This window comes from Ovis canadensis, chromosome 2 (assembly GCF_042477335.2).
Source record: "Ovis canadensis isolate MfBH-ARS-UI-01 breed Bighorn chromosome 2, ARS-UI_OviCan_v2, whole genome shotgun sequence".
NCBI classification, from domain to species: Eukaryota; Metazoa; Chordata; class Mammalia; order Artiodactyla; family Bovidae; genus Ovis; species Ovis canadensis.
Genome location: NC_091246.1, coordinates 112,460,941 through 112,482,764, shown reverse-complemented (window position 1 = coordinate 112,482,764; position 21,824 = coordinate 112,460,941). Strand labels below are relative to the sequence as shown.

Sequence of the window (21,824 nt, the reverse complement as noted above, 5' to 3'; positions counted from 1 at the left end):
TGCCCAGGAGCACCCCAGGGGCCGAGGCTCCCCGTGCCTGTTCACGTACTCACTCCACCCTCCACCAGTCTGATGTCGGCGGGAGCGGTGGACAGTGTAAAAGGGCTCATTTCTCAAGGTGTGAATACACACAAGTGAATGTTAAATCCATCTGTAACTCACACCTCAGTGTTGTTATTTCAAGTGGTACCTGCTTCCTTCCTGACCACCAGCCAAGGCGGCCTCGTGAGGAGCCAGAGAGGGGAGCCGGCCCAGGGTCAGCGCTGGCAAGGCGTGTCCTTTCTGCGGAACTTGAAACCGCCGACTGCTGCTTTCCCACGCAGTCAGTTCTGTGCCGTCTCTGCACCGAGCAGACAACCTGGCTGGTAACAGAAGCTTACTGACTTTTTTACCTCCTGAGTAGACTTCTCCAGTAAAGACTATTTTGAAGATCAGTGTAAAAGAATTTTTAAGGAATCATGAATCTTGATTTAGAACACAGATTTGACTTTATTATTTTTATCAGTCTGCATTTTATATCCTATTCATACTTTTGTACTGACTTTCAATAAAATTAATCTGTTTACATAAAATGATGTTCAGCTCCAATAAAACTGTAAAAAGATTACTTTTTAAAATGCAGTAAATATTTAAAACATTTGAAATGATAATGAAAATCAACATGAACCCAGTGATATTTAAAATTATCATGCTATTCTCACAAAAGAGATCAATGCAAAATAGGTATCATCTGATGTTTTCACTCAATTTGTGACATTTCTAATCTCAGACAAGTATTTTCATTTAAGACTAATGCTTTACCTGCTCCTTGTAAAGACACTGCACTCACTATTACTGCATATTTGCTAATGATTGTTCACAATTATTATTTTTCTAAAATTTTCACATAAGAATCATTATTTTCATTAACATAAAAATTCTTAATTTTTAAAATATCATTATTTCTTATGCTGTTTTTAAGAAGCCAGATAGTTGAGAGTTTTGAGGAATTAAAAAAAAAACAAAAACCACAACCCACGAAACACCAGTTCCACATCCTAAACTGATGAGGTCTATGCAACTCACAGCTGGACCAGGTACTAAAACCAAGTACCATCCCTGAGATTTCCACAGGACACATCTGCCATCCACACCTGCTGTTCAGTCACTAAGTTGTGTCCAGTTCTGGCCTCATGGACCGTGCCCACGAGGCTCCTCTGCCCAGTGTAGTCTGTTGTACCCAGCTGCTCACACAGAAGCAGTGCCACCAAAGAAACCGGACTCCAGTCACCTCTGTGTCTAACTGCTCTCCTCAGCCTGTGTAACAGCTGACTATTCAGGAGACGGACGGAGGGCTGCAGTGGGTAACTCCAGCAGGCGTGCTAAGGCACCTGCCTGATGCCCTTCAGGTCCTCCTGCTTCGGTGTGCTTGTCTAACTTGCACTTGGCCTGCCAGGTTAACTTCTAGAGTATTCGGCCCAGTACAGCTGAGAGAGCCAATTCCTAGGCAGGTTGATAAGAAGTCCAGGGGTCCCTGAGGAGAGAGAGGTCTGGGGTTCTCAAGGAGGAGGAAAGGACGAACGCTCTTTTTTTCTCTACATTCTTTAGTCTTAGCCACATAAAACATTTTTTTCTTTAAGCCCAGAACTGATGATTACCCAACAAACAACTCAGTTTAAGCTTTGTTCTAAGGTTTATATAACAACAATGTATCCTGCTTGAGGACAGTTTCTCCTTCCTGAAAACCCTCTAATCCTGATATCTTAAAATGTGTATTATGGGAGTGGGTCTGGTGGATCTCTCTGTTGTTAAATCCTAATCCCGTTATCCTAAAATGTGAATTGTGGGAGCGGGTCCGGTAAAATTTTCACAAACTTGAGGAATTCTTTTATTGTTATACTTAATTAAAAAGCATCTAACCCCCTTGCTAACACTAGTGAGGGGGGCACTCTCTGTCCCCCTTCTGATGTCTGTGTAAGAAGCTTTCTCAGTCCCTTTCCACTTTAATAAAACTCTTGCTCCACAAAAGCTCTTGAGTGATCAACCCTGGTCCCGGGTCCCAAGGTTAAATCTTCGGAGATCACCAATCCAACACCGTTCACCGTAAGCTATCACAACGAAGTATCTAATGACAATCAGACTCATAGTTTTTCCTACTTGTGTAACAAAATGCATAAATTAAGATAACGTCTGTTTTATTACTTGCAAAATATCTAGACAGTTGGCCCTCTGCATCCAGCCTCAACAGCCATGGGTTCAACCAACTATGGATAGAAAATATATTTTTTAAAGTTTTTACTGTCTAAATATGTTTTTTAAAGTTCCACAAATCAACTATTTATATAGCATTTACACTGTGTTTCAACTATTTACACAGCATTTACACTGTGGTAGTATTATATGTAATCTAAGAATGACTCAGATTCCGGCTGCCCTGGTGGCTCAGTGGTAAAGAATCCACCTGCCGAAGCAGAAGATGAGGAGACACAGGTTCGATCCCTGGGTCGGGAAGATCCCTTGAAAAGGGAAATGGCAACCCACTCCAGTATTCTTGCTGGGAAAATTCCATGGACAGAGGAGCCTGGCCGGCTATAGTGTGAGGGGCTGCAAAGAGTCAGACACAAGTTAGTGACTGAACAACAACGGAGATGATGTGAAGTATACAGAGGTTACACGCAGACCCAGGACACTGTTTTCATAAGGGGCGGGAACACCTGAAGACCAGGGCTCCTGAAGGGAATCCCTGTGAGGAGGGACTGGACACTAACACTGCCCATAAGACACGTGTCATTTGGAAAACGCAGCTGCTCTCCCACTGTTCTTTACAGACATATTTGTATGAAGACAGAAATCAACATCTGTAGCATCAGCAGGTTTGATTAGCAAACACAGGTACAACAGAGACTGCCCGTGACTCCAACAGCAGTGACGGGGCTCGGCTACATGGTGAGCTGCAGGCCGCCATCCACCACCAGGACGTGCCCTGTCACATACGGAGACTCTAAAAGAAATACGACCGCCTGGGCCACATCGAGGGCGTCTCCAAACCTCCCCAGAGGGATATTCTTCTTTAGATGTTCTTCGTTCAAGTGTTTCGTCATATCTGTGTGAATGAATCCTGAAAGAGAAACGTTTGCCTGCTTACTTGAAAAGGGTAGACACTAAGAAACATTTGCTCAATTAAAAACATTCACCGCAGGGAATTTAATTTGAGATCATTAATAAATCTTGTTTTAGGAAACAGAATTTTGCTAATAATCAAACATTCGAGTCCTTATTTTTTTTGTTTAATTCAATGAAGAGTTACTCAACACTAAAATATTTCACCACCAAATATTTGGTCTAACTTTTAGCACAATATAGGTGGATGGATACAAACATGAGTAAGAATTCCATTCCTCAATTCCATTCCTAAAGTTGAAGCTTCAATGCTTTGGCCACCTGATGCGAACAGCTGACTCATTTGAAAAGACCCTGATGCTGGGAAAGATTGAGAGCAGGAGGAGAAGGGGATGACAGAGGATGAGATGGCTGGATGGCATTACTGACTCAAACAACATGAGTTTGAGTCAACTCCGGGAGTTGGTGATGGACAGGGAGGCCTGGTGTGCTGCAGTCCATGGGGCCGCAGAGTCGGGTACGACTGAGTGATTAAACAAGAACAAACTCCTCAATGAACCTGTAAGTCGGGGAGCCTAGCAGTGGCTGCCAGTCCAGAGCTGGGGGCAGAGGCCAGGTTGTGAGGAAGGCAGCTGTCCCTGGTGCTGGCATCTGCTCCTGGACACGATGTTGGACATGCAGAGTAGGAACCTGTCCCAAACCCTGGCACCATTCTCTCACTGCCAGAAGCTTTTTTTTTTCTTTTCAAATAATAGACTTTATTTTCTAGAGCAGCTGCAGGTTTACAGAAAAACTGATCAGAAAGGTGAGGGAGTCCCCACACAAGCCCCTATCACACTGCCTCCCCCAGCACCCCCTAAGTATTAACACCCTGCCTGAGTGTGCTACACGACGGACCAACAGAAAGTCACGGCTCACGTCAGGGTTCACCCGCTGGGTTGTACAGCTGTCTGGTTTTGACAAATGTATCACACCATGTATTCACCACTATACGCTCATGGACAGCAGTTTAACTGCCCTAAGTCTGTATCTGCAGCTTCTTAAAATTCATACATACCATCTCCCAAAGTCAAATAAAATTTAAAAAATGAAGGAATCAAGTCAAAAGTATGAAACCAGTCTCAAGTGGAACTAGTCCAGGCCCCTACCAAATTTCACTATTATTTTATGCTGCAGCTCGTGAACAACATGGTCCTGAAATATAAATACATTCACAACCAGGGCACTGCAAATAAACAGGCTCCTGGACTCTCTGTCACGTCTCAGAAGACCCTCGCAGGGATATCAGTAGTCTGTAAACACTCCACGCACCCACATTTATGCCCGTACTGTTTCCCAACGTCTGCTCCCTCCTCGACCCCAGAGGACTCTCTCCCAAAGCAATATGCCATTTTATGAAGCTCTGGAAGTCCTGCGTCACTGCTCATTTTACAACATACACATGTACAATGAATGCCTTTCAAGCTGGGCTATCCAAATGAAAAACCCCAGTCAGTGCCACCGTGCGAAGATGACGTCATTGCAACTGCCACTGACCAGGTAGAGGCTTCGGTGGCTGCAAAGCCACCTCCCCTTCAGCCAGCGAGGGAACGGAGGGACAGGAGCTCAGCTGAGAACACGGGTGTGGCTGCCGCACTCCACATCCATGACCACATGCTTGGTACACTTCTTCCAGACAGGAATGCCTTAGGAACCGATAGTCTTACTCATAAAAGCAAGGGCATGGTTCTTGTCCAGTGAGGGTTTATATCTGTCGGCTCCCAAGGAAATGAACTTCCTTCACCCATTCGTGGCTAGCTATGTTGCTGTTGCTGTTTAGTCGCTCAGCCATGTCAGCCTCTCTCGGGACCGCATGGACTGCAGCCCGCCAGGCTCCTCTGTCCATGGGATTCTCCAGGCAAGAATACTGGAGTGGGCTGCCATTCCTTTCTCCAGGGGATCTTCCCAACTCAGGGATCAAACCCATGTCTCCTGCATTGGCAGGTGGATTCTTTACCACTGAGCCACCAGGGAAGGCCTGGCTAGTTACAGAGTATAAACAAACAGCATCTCACTTCCATATGGCTTGGTTACTATTTTAGTTTTAAACAGGTTGATCTATAGCAGAGATCTTACATTTAAATAAGACACCAGGATGTCAGCCTCCTTCAGGCATCAGCACCACCACCTGCAGGATAAAGCTCCCTGCTTAGATGTCTGTTCTCTGACACAAGTTCCTAGGACCTAGAAAGACTTAAAATAAGCCCTGACACTTTTTTAGGGAGATAAGACTGTCGCCAAAAGCTAGACCAAGATTTTCACCAGAACAAGTGTGTGTGCCCTAATATCACATCTGTGAAAATGCACAGGGAGGCGGCGTGGCAAACCGCTACCCGCAGAAGAGCACCGAGAGGCGTGTCCGCCGCGTCTGCCAAGCTTCCTGCAGCACCCGCCAGCCAGCCTCCGCCCCAGTCATGAGCACAAAGCTCCGCAACTAACAAAGACACCGAGGGTCCCCAGAGAAACCCATGACTGCTGTGCCATCTGCCCAAATGTCACACGCTTTAGTCCTCGAAGGTTTAGTCCCCTGTGACACGCACTCACGTGCGGGCAAAATGAATCACGCACAAGTACTGCTGCAGTGTCAGCAGCTGAACCAGCAGAAGAGCAGAAGCAACACCGGAAGTGCCCACTGGCAGGCACAGGTCACAGGACCCCCGCGTACCCGTGAAACACACCGCCGGCTTCTACCACCTGAGGACAGACGGCCAGACACCCGTCTTCCGTGGAGAGACGGGAGGCGGGTGAGTGGCTGGGGAAGGCTGGGGAGACTGAAGGAAATGGGGACTCCCGAACGCTCGGGGCTCCAGGGTTTCTTCTGGGATGATGAAACTACGTGTTCTCAAGTGGGCCACAGTGATGATGGAACAACTGTGTGACTGCACTCAGCCCAGTACATCAGACCGTCTAAATGGGCGAATTACACTATGTCAGTTACACTGCCAGAAAGCTATTATTTAAGAGGTGAAACAGTTCTACATGTAATCACATGGACTCAACTCCAGCAGAGACCGCTCTATGCGGAAAGCAAGGTACAGACACTCTTACACGCGTGTGTTGTGAATGACACGCGCTGCTGCCACATGAGCGAACAAAGGCTGCTGCAATGGGCGCCCGCATCGCTGAGCCCCGAGGGCCTCGGGCAGACACCGACGGGCTGCTGCCGCTGCAGGCCGTGCCCTGCGGGACCCCGCCCCAACACTGCGCCCGCAGGGGCTCGGGACGGGAGCCCAGGATGCTGGCCCGGGCGTTCGCCGAGCGCACGTCAGAGGAGTGACTTCAGGGAGCCCAGACACTTGCATCTTCATACACAGAGAAGCACCAAATTTCTTAATTTGAGAGGTCTGGTTTCCTCTAATAAACAGTAATCTTGTGATGTTCTGACAACCTGGCTTTCGTCACAAAAACTCCCATGTATCTTGGCTCTTTGCATCAGTCCCTTAGAGCTATCGCAGAGGCTGCCTCAGGGACAGAACACACACACGTCAGTGGCTTATATATGAAATACAGAGAACACTATACACACACACACACTTTACTGACTTACATATGAAATACAGAGAAAACTACACACGCCACACACACACTTTACTGGGTAATACATGAAATACAGAGAAAACTATACATATCACACACACACTTAACTGGCTTATAGATGAACTGCAGAGAAAACGACACACACACACCACACACACTTCACTAGCTTGTAAGTGAAATACAGAGAAAAGCAGCTGCAGAGGTTGCCTCTGAGGAAGGCACTGAATGGCCAGAAGACAACTCACTTTTCACTGTAAGCTTCTTTGTACTTTTTAATTTTGTACCATGTGTTTGTATTATCTATTGAAAACACAGTTTTAAAAGTAATGTATCCAAAATAGATAGTTTCAATTTATCAAATATTCTGTTTCTCATGTTATAATAATCAGTAACACTTATCAATGACGGGAAATTTATAGCTAATGTAATACCAAAATTAGCAACTAACTTATCTTTAAAAAGTTAAAAATCATTAGGAAGCAAATGATAGGCTAATTTATTAATTTGCTTGTTCTTTGTTTTTCCTATTATGATTTGCTTTTTAACTGATTTTTCCTTCATCAGAATCTCCACTTGAAGGTGACCAGGAAAACTAACATTAAAAATAAACATATTCAACAACCCAATCAAAAAGTGGAAAAAAAGAAATACAGATGTCTAACAAACACATGAAAAGATGCTCAACATCACGCATTATTAGGGAAATGAAAACCAAAATCGCAATGAGATACCACCTCACACCAGTCAGAATGATCATCATCAAAAAGTCTACGAACAATAACTGCTGGAGAGCATGTGGAGAAAAGGGAGCCCTCTTGCACTGTTGGTGGGAATATAAACCGATACAGCCACTGCGGAAGACGGTATGGAGATTCCTTAAAAACCACCATGTGACCCAGCAATCCCAGTCCTGGGCATATACCCTGAGGAAACCAAAACTGAGAAAGAAGACACACGCACCCCAGCGCCCACTGCAGCACTGCTTACCGCAGCTGGAACGTGAGCAACCTAGGCGCCCACTGACAGACGACTGGGTAGAGGAGCGGCGGCACAGACACCACAGAATATACTCAGCCACTAAAGGGGACACAGCTGCGTCAGTCCTGAGGACGCAGTGGGTGAACTTGGAGCCTATTATTCAGAGTGAAGTGAGTCAGAAGGAGAAAGATACATGTCATATACTAATGCATATACACAGAATCTAGAAAGATGGCACCGAAGAATGCATTTTCAGGGCAGCAGTGGAGAAACAGACATAGAGAACAGACCTATGGAAAAGAGGGGAGGGGAGGAGAGAGTGAGATGTATGGAGAGAGTAAAGTGGAAACTTACATTACCGTATGTAAAATAGACAGCCAATGGGAATTTGCTGTGTGACTCAGGGAACTCAAACAGGCTCTGTATCAACCTAGAGGGGTGGGGTGGGAGGGAGATGGGAGGGAGGTTCCAGAGGGAGGGGATATATGTACACCCTATGGCTGGTACATGTTACTGTCTGACAGAAAACAACAAACTTCTGAAAGCAATTATCCTTCAACTAAAAAATAAATAAACTTAAAAATATAAAAATATTAATTCCGATGTTTTTCAGCTCTGTTCAAAGATCTGAAGAATCTGGTTGAAATCACTATCTAAAATTAACAAAGAACCCATAGAATCAATTAGATGCTACCATTTCAGCTTGTACTTCGCTTCTGGTTAATGAAGCATATTCATACCAGGCTTATAGCATAGTCAATCTCATATATTACACTACAGCCAATATAACATAGTAAAGTTCAGTCTACTCAATATCCCCATTTCTGGCAACAGGTTTTCTCTTTCCTGCAGTGTAAATTGCACTGGAAAGCAATATCTCTAGAAAGGCTACACAGGCACACTTCCCTAACACTCATAAAATTTCCCTTTGGACCAAACTGGATTCGCACTGTTTAGTCTGTTGCCTTAACAACTAATTGACTGACAGAATTCAGCATTCCTTCTCCGGCGTTTCCATAGCATCATGCGGGTACCTACTTTGCATTCATCACATGGCAGTGTAATTATCTGTTTACACGCCTGTCTTTCCCACTGCACTTATTTCCCTGTGACGCAAACACCTTATTTGTGTTTATAATCTGGAGCACTGCCAACCCTGGCACACGGGACACACTCGGGGAGTCTGCTGAATGAGTTACTAGAAGTGAGGCACACTTGCATCACGCTCAAAGCATGCAGCTTGCAGCTCACTGTGACCCAGAGCTGACTCTCCATCACTCACACTACTACAATCCAAACAGCAGGAAGCACATAATAGACGCCCCCAACCCACAAACCATCTACTTTGCACATTAAAGTCGGCTAACAATAACACCCAACTGGGCCGCACGAAGCGCACACACACTCACAGCACCGTCAAGACCACAGGGCCACTACGGGATTACCTTTAAAAAAAGAATGCACCTATCGAGTCACTTCCCAAATGTTTACGGATATGGAGCCACTCGATGGGGACACAGGCCACTCCTGACAGTGCCCCAGTCCCTGCTGGTGGGCAGCTCTCGGCCACACTGGGCAGAGTGGCCCAGGTTGCCCTCAGCCTCCTCACGAACCCCCAGGGCACCAGCCGCAGTGCCCTCAGCAAGCTGGGACAGAGGTCCCGTGGCAGCCAGCAAAACTACAGGAGGGTATCCATTGTCTTTGAAAGCACAATAACCAAGCCTACCGTCATACCAGCTCACGAGTGATAACGCAGATTTGAGTTTTAGCACCTTTTTATTAGTCTCAACTAATCCAGGCAATATTTATGAACTAGTAATTTGTCAAAAGGCAAATAACATAAAGGTAAAAGTTATAAAATTGGAAGATCCAGACAGTTTAGAAAGATCATATTATGAAAAACACAGAAAGACCTCAAGTTTGTACGATATAAAAGGAATCACACAGAGGCCCCTTCACTCACTAAAGAAGCAACTACAGCTACAATCACTGTTAAAATCGACTACTTCAGAGTCACTTTTCAAAAGAATTTCTCCCTCCTAAGTCTGGGTAAAGTATCTTTTTTCCTTCAAATTCCTCTCTGTGTTGAAATTCTAATGTGAATATGGGGTAGCTCTCTGAGGCACAGTGACACCCAGTGAAAGGCATCTTCTCCATTTTGAAAACAAACGTATGTGACCTGTGATATTAATACTTTCTTCTCTACAAACACTGGCTTTCTGGAGTACAGGCTGACCTTGATTTAAGGGGCCTTGCAGATACTGCATTTTTGGTTTTTTTACAAGTTGCAGGTTTGTGGTAACTCTGGATCAAGCAAGTCGATCAGTGTCATTTTCCCAACAGCCTTTGCTCAGTTCACGACTCTGGGTCACATTTTGGTGATTCTTACAGTATTTCTGACTTTTCATTATTACTGTATTTGCTGTGCTGTCTGTAATCAGTGACCATTGATGTCATCACTACAGACTGACTCACTGAAGGTTCAGATGATGGTTAGCATTTTTTAGCAATAAAGTATTTTTCAGTTTATTTTTAACTGGAGGATAACTGCTTTACAATGTTGTGTTGGCTTCTGCCATTCAACAACATGAATCAGTCACAGGTACATGTATAAACCCTCCCTCGAGACCCTGCCTCCCACCCTCCCTCCCATCTCACCTCTCCAGGTTGCCAGAGCAGTGGGACGAGCTCTGCGTGTTAGACAGAAACCTCCCATTAGCCACCTATTCTACATACAGTAGTACATGTTTCAACTTCCCTGGTGCCTCAGACAGCAAGGTCTGATGCTGTAAAGAGCAATATTGCATAGGAACCTGCAATGTTAGGTCCATGAATCAAGGCAAATTGGAAATGGTCAAACAGGAGATGGCAAGAGTGAACATCAACATTCTAGGAATCAGAGAACTAAAATGGACTAGAATTGGGGAATTTAACTCAGATGACCATTATATCTACTACTGTGGGCAGGAATCCCTCAGAAGAAACGGAGTAGCCACCATGGTCAACAGAAGAACCCGAAATGCAGTATTTGAATGATCTCTGTTCGTTTCCAAAGCAAACCATTCAAAATCACAGTTATCCAAGTCTATGCCCCAACCAGTAAGGCTGAAGAAGCTGAAGTTGAACGCTTCTATGAAGACCTTCAAGACCTTTTAGAACTAACACCCAAAAAAGATGTCCTTTTCATTATAGGGGACTGGAATGCAAAAGTAGGAAGTCAAGAAACACCTGGAGTAACAGGCAAATTTGGCCTTGGAATGCAGAATGAAGCAGGGCAAAGGCTAATAGAGTTTTGCCAAGAAAATGCACTGGTCATAACAAACACCCTCTTCCAACAACACAAGAGAAGACTCTACACATGGACATCACCAGATGGTCAACACCAAAATCAGATTGATTATATTTTCTGCAGCCAAAGATGGAGAAGCTATACAGTCAGCAAAAACAAGACCAGGAGCTGACTGTGGCTCAGATCATGAACTCCTTATTGCCAAATTCAGACTCAAATTGAAGAAAGTAGGGAAAACTGCTAGACCATTCAGGTATGACCTAAATCAAATCCCTTATGATTATACAGTGGAAGTGAGAAATAGATTTAAGGGACTAGATCTGATAGAGTGCCTGATGAACTATGGATGGAGGTTCGTGACATTGTACAGGAGACAGGGATGAAGACCATCCCCATGGAAAAAAATGCAAAAAAGCAAAATGGCTGTCTGAGGAGGCCTTACAAATAGCTGTGAAAAGAAGAGAAGTGAAAAGCAAAGGAGAAAAGGAAAGGTATAAGCATCTGAATGTAGAGTTCCAAAGAATAGCAAGGAGAGATAAGAAAGCGTTCCTCAGAGATCAATGCAAAGAAATAGAGGAAAACAACAGAATGGGAAAGACTAGAGATCTCTTCAAGAAAATGAGAGATACCAAGAGAACATTTCATGCAAAGATGGGCTCAATAGAGGACAGAAATGGTATGGACCTAACAGAGGCAGAAGATATTAAGAAGAGGTGGCAACAATACACAGAAGAACTGTACAAAAAAGATTTTCACGACCCAGATAATCACGATGGTGTGATCACTTATCTAGAGCCAGACATCCTGGAATGTGAAGTCAAGTGCGCCTTAGGAAGCATCACTACGAACAAAGCTAGTGGAAGTGGAATTGAGCTATTTCAGTTAAGCTATTTCAAATCCTAAAAGATGATGCTGTGGAAGTGCTGCACTCAATATGCCAGCAAATTTGGAAAACTCAACAGTGGCCACAGGATTGGAAAAAGTCAGTTTTCATTCCAATCCCAAAGAAAGGCAATGCCAAAGAATGCTCAAACTACCGCACAACTGCACTCATCTCACTTGCTAGCAAAGTAATGCTCAAAAGTCTCCAAGCCAGGCTTCAATAGTACATGAATCATGAATTTCCAGATGTTCAAGCTGGTTTTAGAAAAGGCAGAGGAACCACAGATCAAATTGCCAACATCCGCTGGATCATTGAAAAAGCAAGAGAGTTCCAGAAAAACATCTACTCCCGCTTTGACTGTGTAGATCACAACAAAGTGTGGAAAATTCTGAGAGGTGGGAATACCAAACCCTGACCTGCCTCTTAAGAAATCTGTATGCAGGTCAGGAAGCAACAGTTAGAACTGGACATGGAACAACAGACTGGTTCCAAATCAGGAAAGGAGTACATCAAGGCTGTATATTGTCACCCTGCTTATTTAACTTATATGCAGAGTACATCATACAAAATGCTAGGCTGGATGAAGCACAAGTTGGAATCAAGATTGCTGGGAGAAATATCAATAAGCTCAGATATGCAGATGATACCACACTTACGGCAGAAAGTGAAGAACTAAAGAGCCTCCTGATAAAAGTGAAAGAGGAGAGTGAAAAATCTGCCTTAAAACTCAACATTCAGAAAACTAAGATCATGGCATCCAGTCCCATCACTTCATGGTAAATAGATGGGGAAACAATGGAAACAGTGACAGACTTTATTTTCTTGGGCTCCAAAGTCACTGCAGATGGTGATTGTAGCCGTGAAATTAAAGACACTTGCTTCTTGGAAGAAAAGCTATGACCAACCTAGACAACATATTAAAAAACAGAGATAATTACTTTACCAACAAAGGTCCGTCGAGTCAAAGCTATAGTTTTTCCAGTAGTCATGTATGGATATGAGAGTTGAACCATAAGGAAGGCTGAGTGATGAAGAACTGATGCTTTTGAACTGTGGTGTTGGAGAAGACTCTTGAGAGTCCCTTGGACTGCAAGGAGATCCAACCAGTCCATCCTAAAGGAAACAAGTCCTGAATATTCATTGGAAGGACTGATGCTGAAGCTGAAACTCCAATACATTGGCCACCTGATACAAAAAACCAACTCACTGGAAAAGACCCTGATGCTGGAAAAGATTGAAGGTGGGAGGAGAAGGGGACGACAGAGGAGGTAATGGTTGGATGGCATCACCAGAGTGATGGACATGAGTTTATGTAGGCTCCAGGAGTTGGTGGTGGACAGGGAAGCCTGGCATGCTGTAGTCCATGGGGTCACAAAGAGTCGGACACGACTAAAAAACTGAATTGATATGTACCTCAGCTTTTTTATCCATTCAGCTGTTGATTGACATCTAGGTTGCTTCCATGTCCTAGCTACAGTGAACACTGGTGTACATGTGTCTTATTGAGCAATATGGAGCGTATTTTCACGTGTTTATTGCTCATCTGGATTTCTTCTTGGCAGAAATGTCTGTTTAGGTCTTCTCATTTTTTGATTGGGTTGTTTGTGTTTCCCATATTGAGCTGCATGAGCTGCTTATATATTTTAGAGATTAATTCTTTGTCAATTGTTTGTTTGCAAGTATTTTCTCCCATTCTGAGGGTTGCCTTTCCATCTTATTTACAGTGTCTTTTGCTGTGCAAAAGCTTTAAGTTTAATTAGGTCTCATTTGCTTTTTTTTAAAATTTCCATTACTTTAGGAGATGGGTCAAAGAGGATCCAATCTTGTGGTATTTTTAAATTATGGTATGAACATTAGTTTTTTAGATACAGTGTTACTGCACATTTAATAGACTACAGTACAGTATAAACATAATTTTTATGTGCATTGGAAAACAAAGTTTGCTGACTGCTTTACTGTGATACACGTTCTGCTGGGGTGTCTGGAACCAAACCCGCAGAGTCTCTCAGGTTATCAGTAAGTCAGTTACTGCAGGCGATTATGTCATGAAATGTGCAAAGGACATCACCAAGGCAGCCTTGTTGGATTACCTCCTCTGATTCGTACTGTTATGGAAAGCACATTGTATGACAGTGCTATTCAGATATTTTAAATATAAAGATGTGTTATTTCTTTAATCTAGATGCAGGGACTATATTAGGGAATGGATGCATTGTTTGAAAAGTTCTGCTTTGACAAACTGATGACATCTAAATTAGCAAACACTGTATCCCAGTGAGCAGCAAGTCAATAACACATCCCCAAAGAGGACAAAGACAATTAAAATGCAAACAGTTCTGCAAAGGGATACAACTTGGGCTCAACTGCAGTATATATGTCACCAATACGCCTCACCCCATTTACTTGACATTCGTACATTCAGTTCTTGAGAGTTCCAAGTTATGCCTGACTTTAAAATGGGGAGTTTCTCTTGTGTCCAGCACAGATACAGCATGCCTGGCCCGAGTCTCAGCCCCCAGCCCCATCAGACAGAGTTCAAACCCCACCATCACCATGCTCCATGTTCCTTGTGGGGTCCCTGCTCCTGTCCCCAGACCCCTGAGAAGCGCTTGGTGACAATGGTGTCCTTACTAACACAAGACCAGTCTTTGCTATTATTTTATAAAACCATGCTGCTAAGTTGCTTCAGTCGTGTCCGACTCTGTGCAACCCCATAGACGGCAGCCCACCAGGCTCCCCCGTCCCTGGGATTCTCCAGGCAAGAACACTGGAGTGGGTTGCCATTTCCTTCTCCAATGCATGAAAGTGAAAAGTGAAAGTAAAGTCGCTCAGTCCTGCCCGACTTAGTGACCCCATGGACTGCAGCCCACCAGGCTCCTCTGTCCATGGGATTTTCCAAGGAAAGAGTACTGGAGTGGAGTGCCATTGCTTTCTCCGTTTATAAAACCATAGATTCACATAAATTAAAAGAAAAAAGTTTCCACTCACCTGGTGCAACTACATTCACTCTAATTTTCTTTTTTGCCACTTCTTTGGCAAGAGCACGTGAAAATCCGACTAATCCTCCTTTACTGGCACTGTATACAGACTGGCCAGAATTGCCTTTTAAACCAATAACACTTCCTAGAAAAAGAAATGAGAGCAAATTCAAACCACAATCATGGGGTCATTATTCTGCACGTTCAGATAGTCTATAGTAAACAGACAAGGTATAAGCCCTCACTTTTTGCTAAAATGAGGAATACTAACGATTGTCATTTGAGTAGCAAGACTTAAGAGTCTGAGTCTGCTCAGAAACGGGCCAAAAGAAGCTCATGTAGAACCCAGAGGACTAGGCAGGGGCTGAGAACTGATCCACTAAATGACAGGCACTTCATACTCATCTCTGAGGAGGTGGAACTTGATAAAAAGTCTACAGAGTTTATAGAGGCTTCCAGGAGGAAGAGGTTAAAACCAGAACAGATAAGCCAGGTCAAGACTGATTTTATGATGTACAACACAGGCATGAAGTTTTTATTTCCAGCTAAAAAACAGTTCATTTGAAGATAAATTTTACTAAATTTCAACTACTGTTGATTAAATTAGCAAAGCTTCTACTGTAAACTTTTTGTAAAATTGTAATTTAGTTACCTTCAGAGATGTATCAACTTGTACTGCCTAATATAAAGATTCTTGGGTGGCTCAATTATATGAATATTAAAGAATAATTTATAACCCAAGTATCCACTGTATGCAAATAAATTCTTGCAGAACAGAAGTTGGGGAAGTCATTTTCTGCATCAGTGACCTGTATATGTAATGCAGGGTAAGGGAGTTAGAGAAGACAAAGTTTGGAAAAAGAACCAGACCAGCACTTTACAGGAACAGATCACCTTTAATGAGGCGAGAAGCGGCAGCATTCAGATTAGTGAGCTGCTGCACTAACCCAAGGAAAGAGTAAGTATATATAGGCATTTATGTGGAAAGCTACTGTCTTAAGGGGACCTGTTCTTCTCCAATGTTGTTCAGAGTAGTTATCTCTTAAATGGCTGGGGCAAGGAATTCTGGAGATCGGCCAGAGGCTGGACAGGCTGGGAGCTGGTAATCAACCTTGATGTCCATTTTTTCCTTTGGGTGAGAGAGTTCTTTGTTTTGCACAGAATGGTGGTGAGGACCTGGCTGCCGCTGCTGCTAAGTCACTTCAGTCGTGTCCGACTCTTAGCGACCCCATGGACTATAGCCTATCAGGCTCCTCCACCCATGGAATTTTCCAGGCAAGAGTACTGGAGTGGGTTGCCATAGAGATCCCTAACTTATTTTCAATAGTCTATTTTATTGACTTACAGCACAAGTCTAAAAGTCTGCATGTAAGCAAAAGGCTGATAGGGGATTTGTTTTGTGCATGTCTAAAGAGGGGATGTTTCAGAGCTGAACAAATACACCCCCTTTACCAGGAGAGATGTGCATGGTAGTATACCAGCTTACAAGAACCCAGATCATTACCTGGCTATGTCAGAAAGAAAAAGTCAGCTCAGTTACTAATCTTTCAGAAGAAAATCGACCTCTCACCTTTTTAAGGGTAAATGTCCAAAACGTTCTAATTCTTATTAGCACAATATTCTTTCCTTTAGTCAATTTCAAAAAGGAAGCACTCTGTATTCTGGCTTGGAAAGACACTTCCTGTTTTAGAGTAGGGTCACTTACTCTAAGAAGCCGCATCCCTTTTTTGTGGCCTATAAGGTATCACCACTTAAATGGGAGGTGGCAGGCATGCTGCTATTCTCACTTTACCACATTGAAACAAAATCTCAAGTCACTCTGCATTTTAAAGTCTACAGGCACACACTCCACTCTGCCCTATGGGGCAGGTGAACTGAAGCCCAGGAGTTACTTAACATCCATTCTAAACACTGAAAAGGTTATCCTCTTAAGTAAACCTCCTCACAAACCTCTGTGCTGGATTTACTAGTGACACACACAGCTGCTACAGAGGTCATTTTTTAGCCCTCACCAACTGCAAGTTTTTCTTTCCTTGATCACATTTTGAAAATGTGGTTTCATGTAAGAATCAGGGTGCCCAATTTTTCTTAAACATGCAAAAGAGCGGGTCAAACTGAACCACATTTGTGCACAGCAACAACCTGCTGGATTGGAGCTGTTCCACACAGCCTTTGGACACCAAAGCTGGGTGCCTCAGGTCAGATATCTCCCGGCGGTGCTGTCACTTCCCCAGTACCTGGTGGTGTCACTCCATGACACCTGCTTGACCACTAGAAGGATGTGAATGGGTGATTCCTGTTTCACCTATTAATCAGTTTATAAAATGCTTTTTCCATGGGTAATAAAGACACATTCTGTCCAAGTTTCACAGGTAAATAAACTCCCAATCAGTTGATTAAATTTCTGTGGTGCCATGAGATAATACTATACATGCAGAGGTAAAGACTCACCTACATTCACAATGGACCCTCTCTGCTGTTTAATCATTGTCTTCAGGGCAGCTCTACAGGTCAGCATGGAGCCCAGGAGGTTAGTGTGGAGCTGAGACAGCATATCTTCAGTATTTGTCCTTACTAAGAGGCTATCCCTACCAAAAAAGCAAATCAAACCAAAACAATCCCATGTGACTTAAAAATGGGGCAAGACAAATTAAAAAGTCAAGAAATAGATAACATTTTTTTTTCTAAAAGTAGAATATAAGAAGAGCTTTGCCTCTGAGTTAGAACACCTGGAGAGCCCATTTTAAACTTGATCTGTGAGGAAACATATAGTCACAACAGTGGTAACCTAAAAGGAAGTACTAATTGGGAAGAAAACAAGAGAGTCTTCTGGATTTCTGGTAAAGTTCTTCAGCTCAATATGGGTGTTGATTACAATGTTAAAACTAAACTGTACCCTTAATATGTACACTTCCCAGGCATCATATTATACCTGTACTACACACACATATAACTATTCCAATAGTACACGTTTAGTTCAAAAGGGTTTTTTTACTCTGTAATAACATTTTGACACACACAAAAACTAAATGAAACCCTTATTATAATCTCAATATAAAACAATGAAAAGAGTGTGCAGCTTGACAGACCAAATTTTAAAATACATAACTTTTCTTCCAATTAGAAGTAAAACAAGTTAATATACTAACTCATATTGATCAAAAGAAAATTAGGAGGAAAAAAAATTAGAAACATACTTAAATTTGTGACCAACCTGTTAATTCCAGCTGCATTTACCAAGAAATTAACACGACCTAAATTTTTCTCTATCTCTTCAAATGTATTTTGAACATCATGTTCTTTGGCAACATCACAGCTCAATGCCAAATGATCTCCTACACAACAAAATTAAATTAGAGTTACTAATAAAGTATACCTTGGTTGTAAAAATGATTCAGTACACATTCATCAAACATCTACTATGAGCTAGTGTCAGTGAAGTGAAGTCGCTCAGTCATGTCCAACTCTTTGCGATCCCATAGACTATAGCCTACCAGGCTCCTCCATCCATGGGATTTTCCAGGCAATAGTACTGGAAGGGGGTGCCATTTCCTTCTCCAGGGGATCTTCCTGACCCAGGGATCGAACCTGGGTCTCCTGCATTGTAGACAGACGCTTTACCATCTGAGCCACCAGGGAAGTCCTATGAGCTAGTGTAGTAGTGTCAATTATTCAGTCATGTCCCACTCAGGAGGGTCTGACTCTTTGCAACCTTTTGGACTGTAGCCCCCCAGGCTCCTCTGTCCATGGAATTCTCCAGGTAAAAATACCGGAGTAGGTAGCCATTTCCCTTCTCCAGGTGATCTTCCCAACCCAGGGATCCAAACTGAGTCTTCCTGCATTGCAGAGGGATTCTTCACCGTCTGAGCCACCAGGGAGGCCTTAGATCTGTTCTATCCAGAACTCGAGATAAAGGACGATTGAGTCCCAGATTCCTGATCTCATGAGTTCAGTCTAAGAAACTGGATGGAGGAAGGCGGGGAACAAGCAGAAGCAAAGTAATGCAACAGAATGTAAACTGTAAAACACTTTTTTAAGGGGGAGCACCTTTCCCATGTTCATAACACTTTGTATGAGTCACCTACAAATATTTACAGTTTTGACACTGACCCTATGCCATTTAACTCAGCAGTCCTCAGTTTTATATTCCTGTTTTGTAAACTTGAGACAGTCCCAGTGGCTTAGCAGTAAAAAATCTGCCTGCAATACAGGAGGCACAAGAGACACGAGTTCAATCCCAGGGTTGGGAAGATCCCCTGGAGAAGGAAATGGCATCCCACTCCAGTATTCTTGCCTGGAAAATTCCATGGACAGAGGAGCCTGGTGCAGCTACTGTCCATGGGGTTGCAAAGAGTGGGACACGACTGAACACGCTTGCATATATACGCTTAATGTTTAATTCAGTTACATTCTTGTCGAACTGGTTTCCTGGCTTTGAAATAAACTCTAGGGTTTTTCTGTTTAACTACAGCACAATCTTACATGGCCATTATTATAGCGTGACTATTAGAAGAGATGAAACAAAGCAGGAAGCTGTTTTTTAAAGTGCTGAAAGCACAAATCATGAAAAAAAATTTTACTAAAAACTGTTACGTTTTTTTAAAAGTCCACTTTCTGGAATGTTTAAATACAAAAAAAAAAAGAAAATTAAGCTTCAAAGAAAGCACTCTTTATTCAACATTATACCACTTAACACTGCCATTAAAAAAAAAAAGTAAACAATTATTTTCTGGCTAACCTTGCGTGGTACATTAACACTAAAATTACCTTCTTAAACCTCTGGAGACCTATGTGAAGAAAGTTGCCCCGACAGTGAACGAGGTGCCTCTGAGCCCAGCCCTCCTAACTAGCTGCGAGCTCGATCCTTCACAGCACCCCGTCTCACTACCAGCCAGAGACTAAATTCGCAAAGCAACTGCGAATCCATTCCTAATAGACAGGGGGGGATGAAATTTTAGCGGAATTTGGCGGAACGATCTCACTGTCCCTTGGTGAAGGTCATCAGGGCATAACAGTGCTTCAACGCTGTGGCCGCCGGGAAGCGAGCCCACGCACACCACCTACTAGCGCAGCCCCAGCGGCCCGAGGCGGCACTGCCTGCGCATGCGCACACGCGCGGGCCTCCGCGTGAGACCCGGGCACGTCTGCGCCACCCCTCGCCCAGCATGGCGGGGAGGGCGCCCAAGACGGCTTCTCGTACCCACACTGGCCGCGCGAAGAGGGGGTGCGACCCCGGTCGGTACCCACCGCCCAGGTCCCCGGCGGCGGCTCTGGCCCCCTCCAGATTCCGGGCGACGATGGCCAATCGATAGCCTCTCTGGGCCATCAAGCGGGCCACCGCCCTGCCGATGCCCCGGGAGCCTCCGAACACGGCGCACACCTTGTCCATCTGGGACGCGGAGCCGCAGGCCCGGGGGAAGAGGCTACAAGAGACGACCCTTCCCAACGGCCTCGCAGATTCACACAGCGCAGCGCGCTCAAACTGAATCGCGAGCCCACGGCTCTCGCCGCCGGATTGGAACCGGTGCAGGCCCAGAAACCCAGAGCGCCACGACCGCTAGTCCCGTTGGCGCGTCGACGTCACCGCGCACGTGCTCCGGGCGGCGCGCCCCCGGCGAATGCCAACATGGGCCGGCGGGACAGTACAAGGGCCGCACTGCACGCTGGGGCTTGTAGTCTTGGTGCAGGCGGAAGGGCGTGGGGCGGTGCTGGGAGAGAAGGGCTCCAGGCTCGGGGAAGGGGGTGCTGACCTGTAGAAAGTGGTCTTTGGGCATCGGGGTTGCTAACACACTGGATTCTGGATGTTATGGGTTAAATCAAGGTCGTGCCAGGCAGGGATTCAGGCATGAGGACCCAGATATGTGCTCTAGGTTGTGTTTGGCTGAGACCCAAAGGAGTGGCGCGTGGGTCAGACTCCCAGCAGACCTCAGTTCTCCTGTTGTGGAATTTGATTCCTGTGCCTGCCTGCATATCTTGCATTGCACGCAGATTCTTTACCATCTGAGCCACCAGGGAAGCCCGTCAAACCAAAATTTTGGAGTTTGGAGCAGAATGTTTTATTGCAAGGCTGTAATAGGGAACAACAAATCTGACCCCATATTGGGTCGATTGTTTTACTATAACCTTTGTAGTCTATGGTTTCTGCTTTGGGTTAAGAATGTTGCCTATAGCCTAAAGTATACAGGCGAACCCATAATCAAGTCTCTGCCCTTTAAAAATTAACATTTTTCCAACCAAAAGTTTTAAAACAGAGAATAACGTTTGTCTTGTAGGTTTATAGGGTCTTTGTGACCTGACCTACTTGGACATCTGTGAGAACATGAAATTCTTGTGCCAGGTCTGCAAAACCAGCCATCCCTTTAAAAATGGTTTGCTGAAACCCTTCAGCGAGTTTGGGGGTTCCTTGGATGCAAGGCACCAGTCTCCTTGCATGGCCCTTCAATAAACCTTTCTCTGCTCCAGACTGTCGACTGTGGGTATCATTGGCCCCACTGTGCATCTAGCACAGGAACCCGCATTTGGTAACAGTTTTGGTGAACGTGTTTGTATGGGCAAAATTTCCTAGGAGGTTTGCGTAGTGTGTGGAGCTTCCCCGGTGGCTCAGTAAAGATTCCACCTGCCAGTGCAGGCGCCAGAGGATACACAGGTTCACCCTGGGTCAGGAAGATCCCCTGGAGAAGGAAATGGCTACCCATTCCAGTATCCTTGCCTGGAGAATCCCATGGACAGAGGAGCCTGGCGGGCTACAGTCCATAGGTCACAAAGAGTCAGACATGACTGAATGATGAATAACACAGGCTGCAAACTTCCTAACCCTCTTCTGACTCGGTGGTGGTGAGGTAACGGAGTGGTGCGCTAGGTAGCTCCATCATCAGCCTCTGGTTCCAAACACTCTGGGGTCCCCATGCTTGCGCTCAGCCGGAAGTCACCATCAAACTGGGTGGGGCCTTAGTTCCTGCAGAACAACTCAGAGACGTGTATCATGTTGTTATGAAGGTCTAGGATGCTGAAGGCCTCTTTC

The 21,824-nt window shown here is 44.5% G+C and overlaps 1 protein-coding gene and 1 non-coding gene across 2 annotated transcripts; both read right to left on the bottom strand.

Moving 5' to 3' along the window:
* Positions 1-465: 465 nt before the first annotated feature.
* On the bottom strand, positions 466-20,449 carry CBR4 (carbonyl reductase 4). Its single transcript, XM_069576805.1, has 5 exons — positions 20,051-20,449; positions 18,018-18,138; positions 17,255-17,391; positions 14,814-14,948; positions 466-3,097 (listed from the first exon to the last, which is right to left on the bottom strand). Exons 1-5 carry the CDS (start codon positions 20,190-20,192, stop codon positions 2,919-2,921), a joined length of 714 nt encoding a protein of 237 aa, XP_069432906.1. The 5' UTR covers positions 20,193-20,449; the 3' UTR covers positions 466-2,918.
* On the bottom strand, positions 18,370-18,442 carry TRNAC-ACA (transfer RNA cysteine (anticodon ACA)). The gene has a single exon. It is a non-coding gene; the product is annotated as a tRNA-Cys (tRNA).
* Positions 20,450-21,824: the final 1,375 nt, after the last annotated feature.

Coding starts and splice junctions, on each gene's coding strand:
- CBR4 (XM_069576805.1), bottom strand. CDS start 20,192: ATGGACAAGGTGTGCGCCGTGTTCGGAGGCTCCCGGGGCATCGGCAGG. Junction 17,392..18,017: donor AATGCAGCTGGAATTAACAG/GTTGGTCACAAA, acceptor CTTTTTTGGTAG/GGATAGCCTCTTAGTAAGGA. Junction 14,949..17,254: donor AGGGTCCATTGTGAATGTAG/GTGAGTCTTTAC, acceptor TTCTTTTTCTAG/GAAGTGTTATTGGTTTAAAA.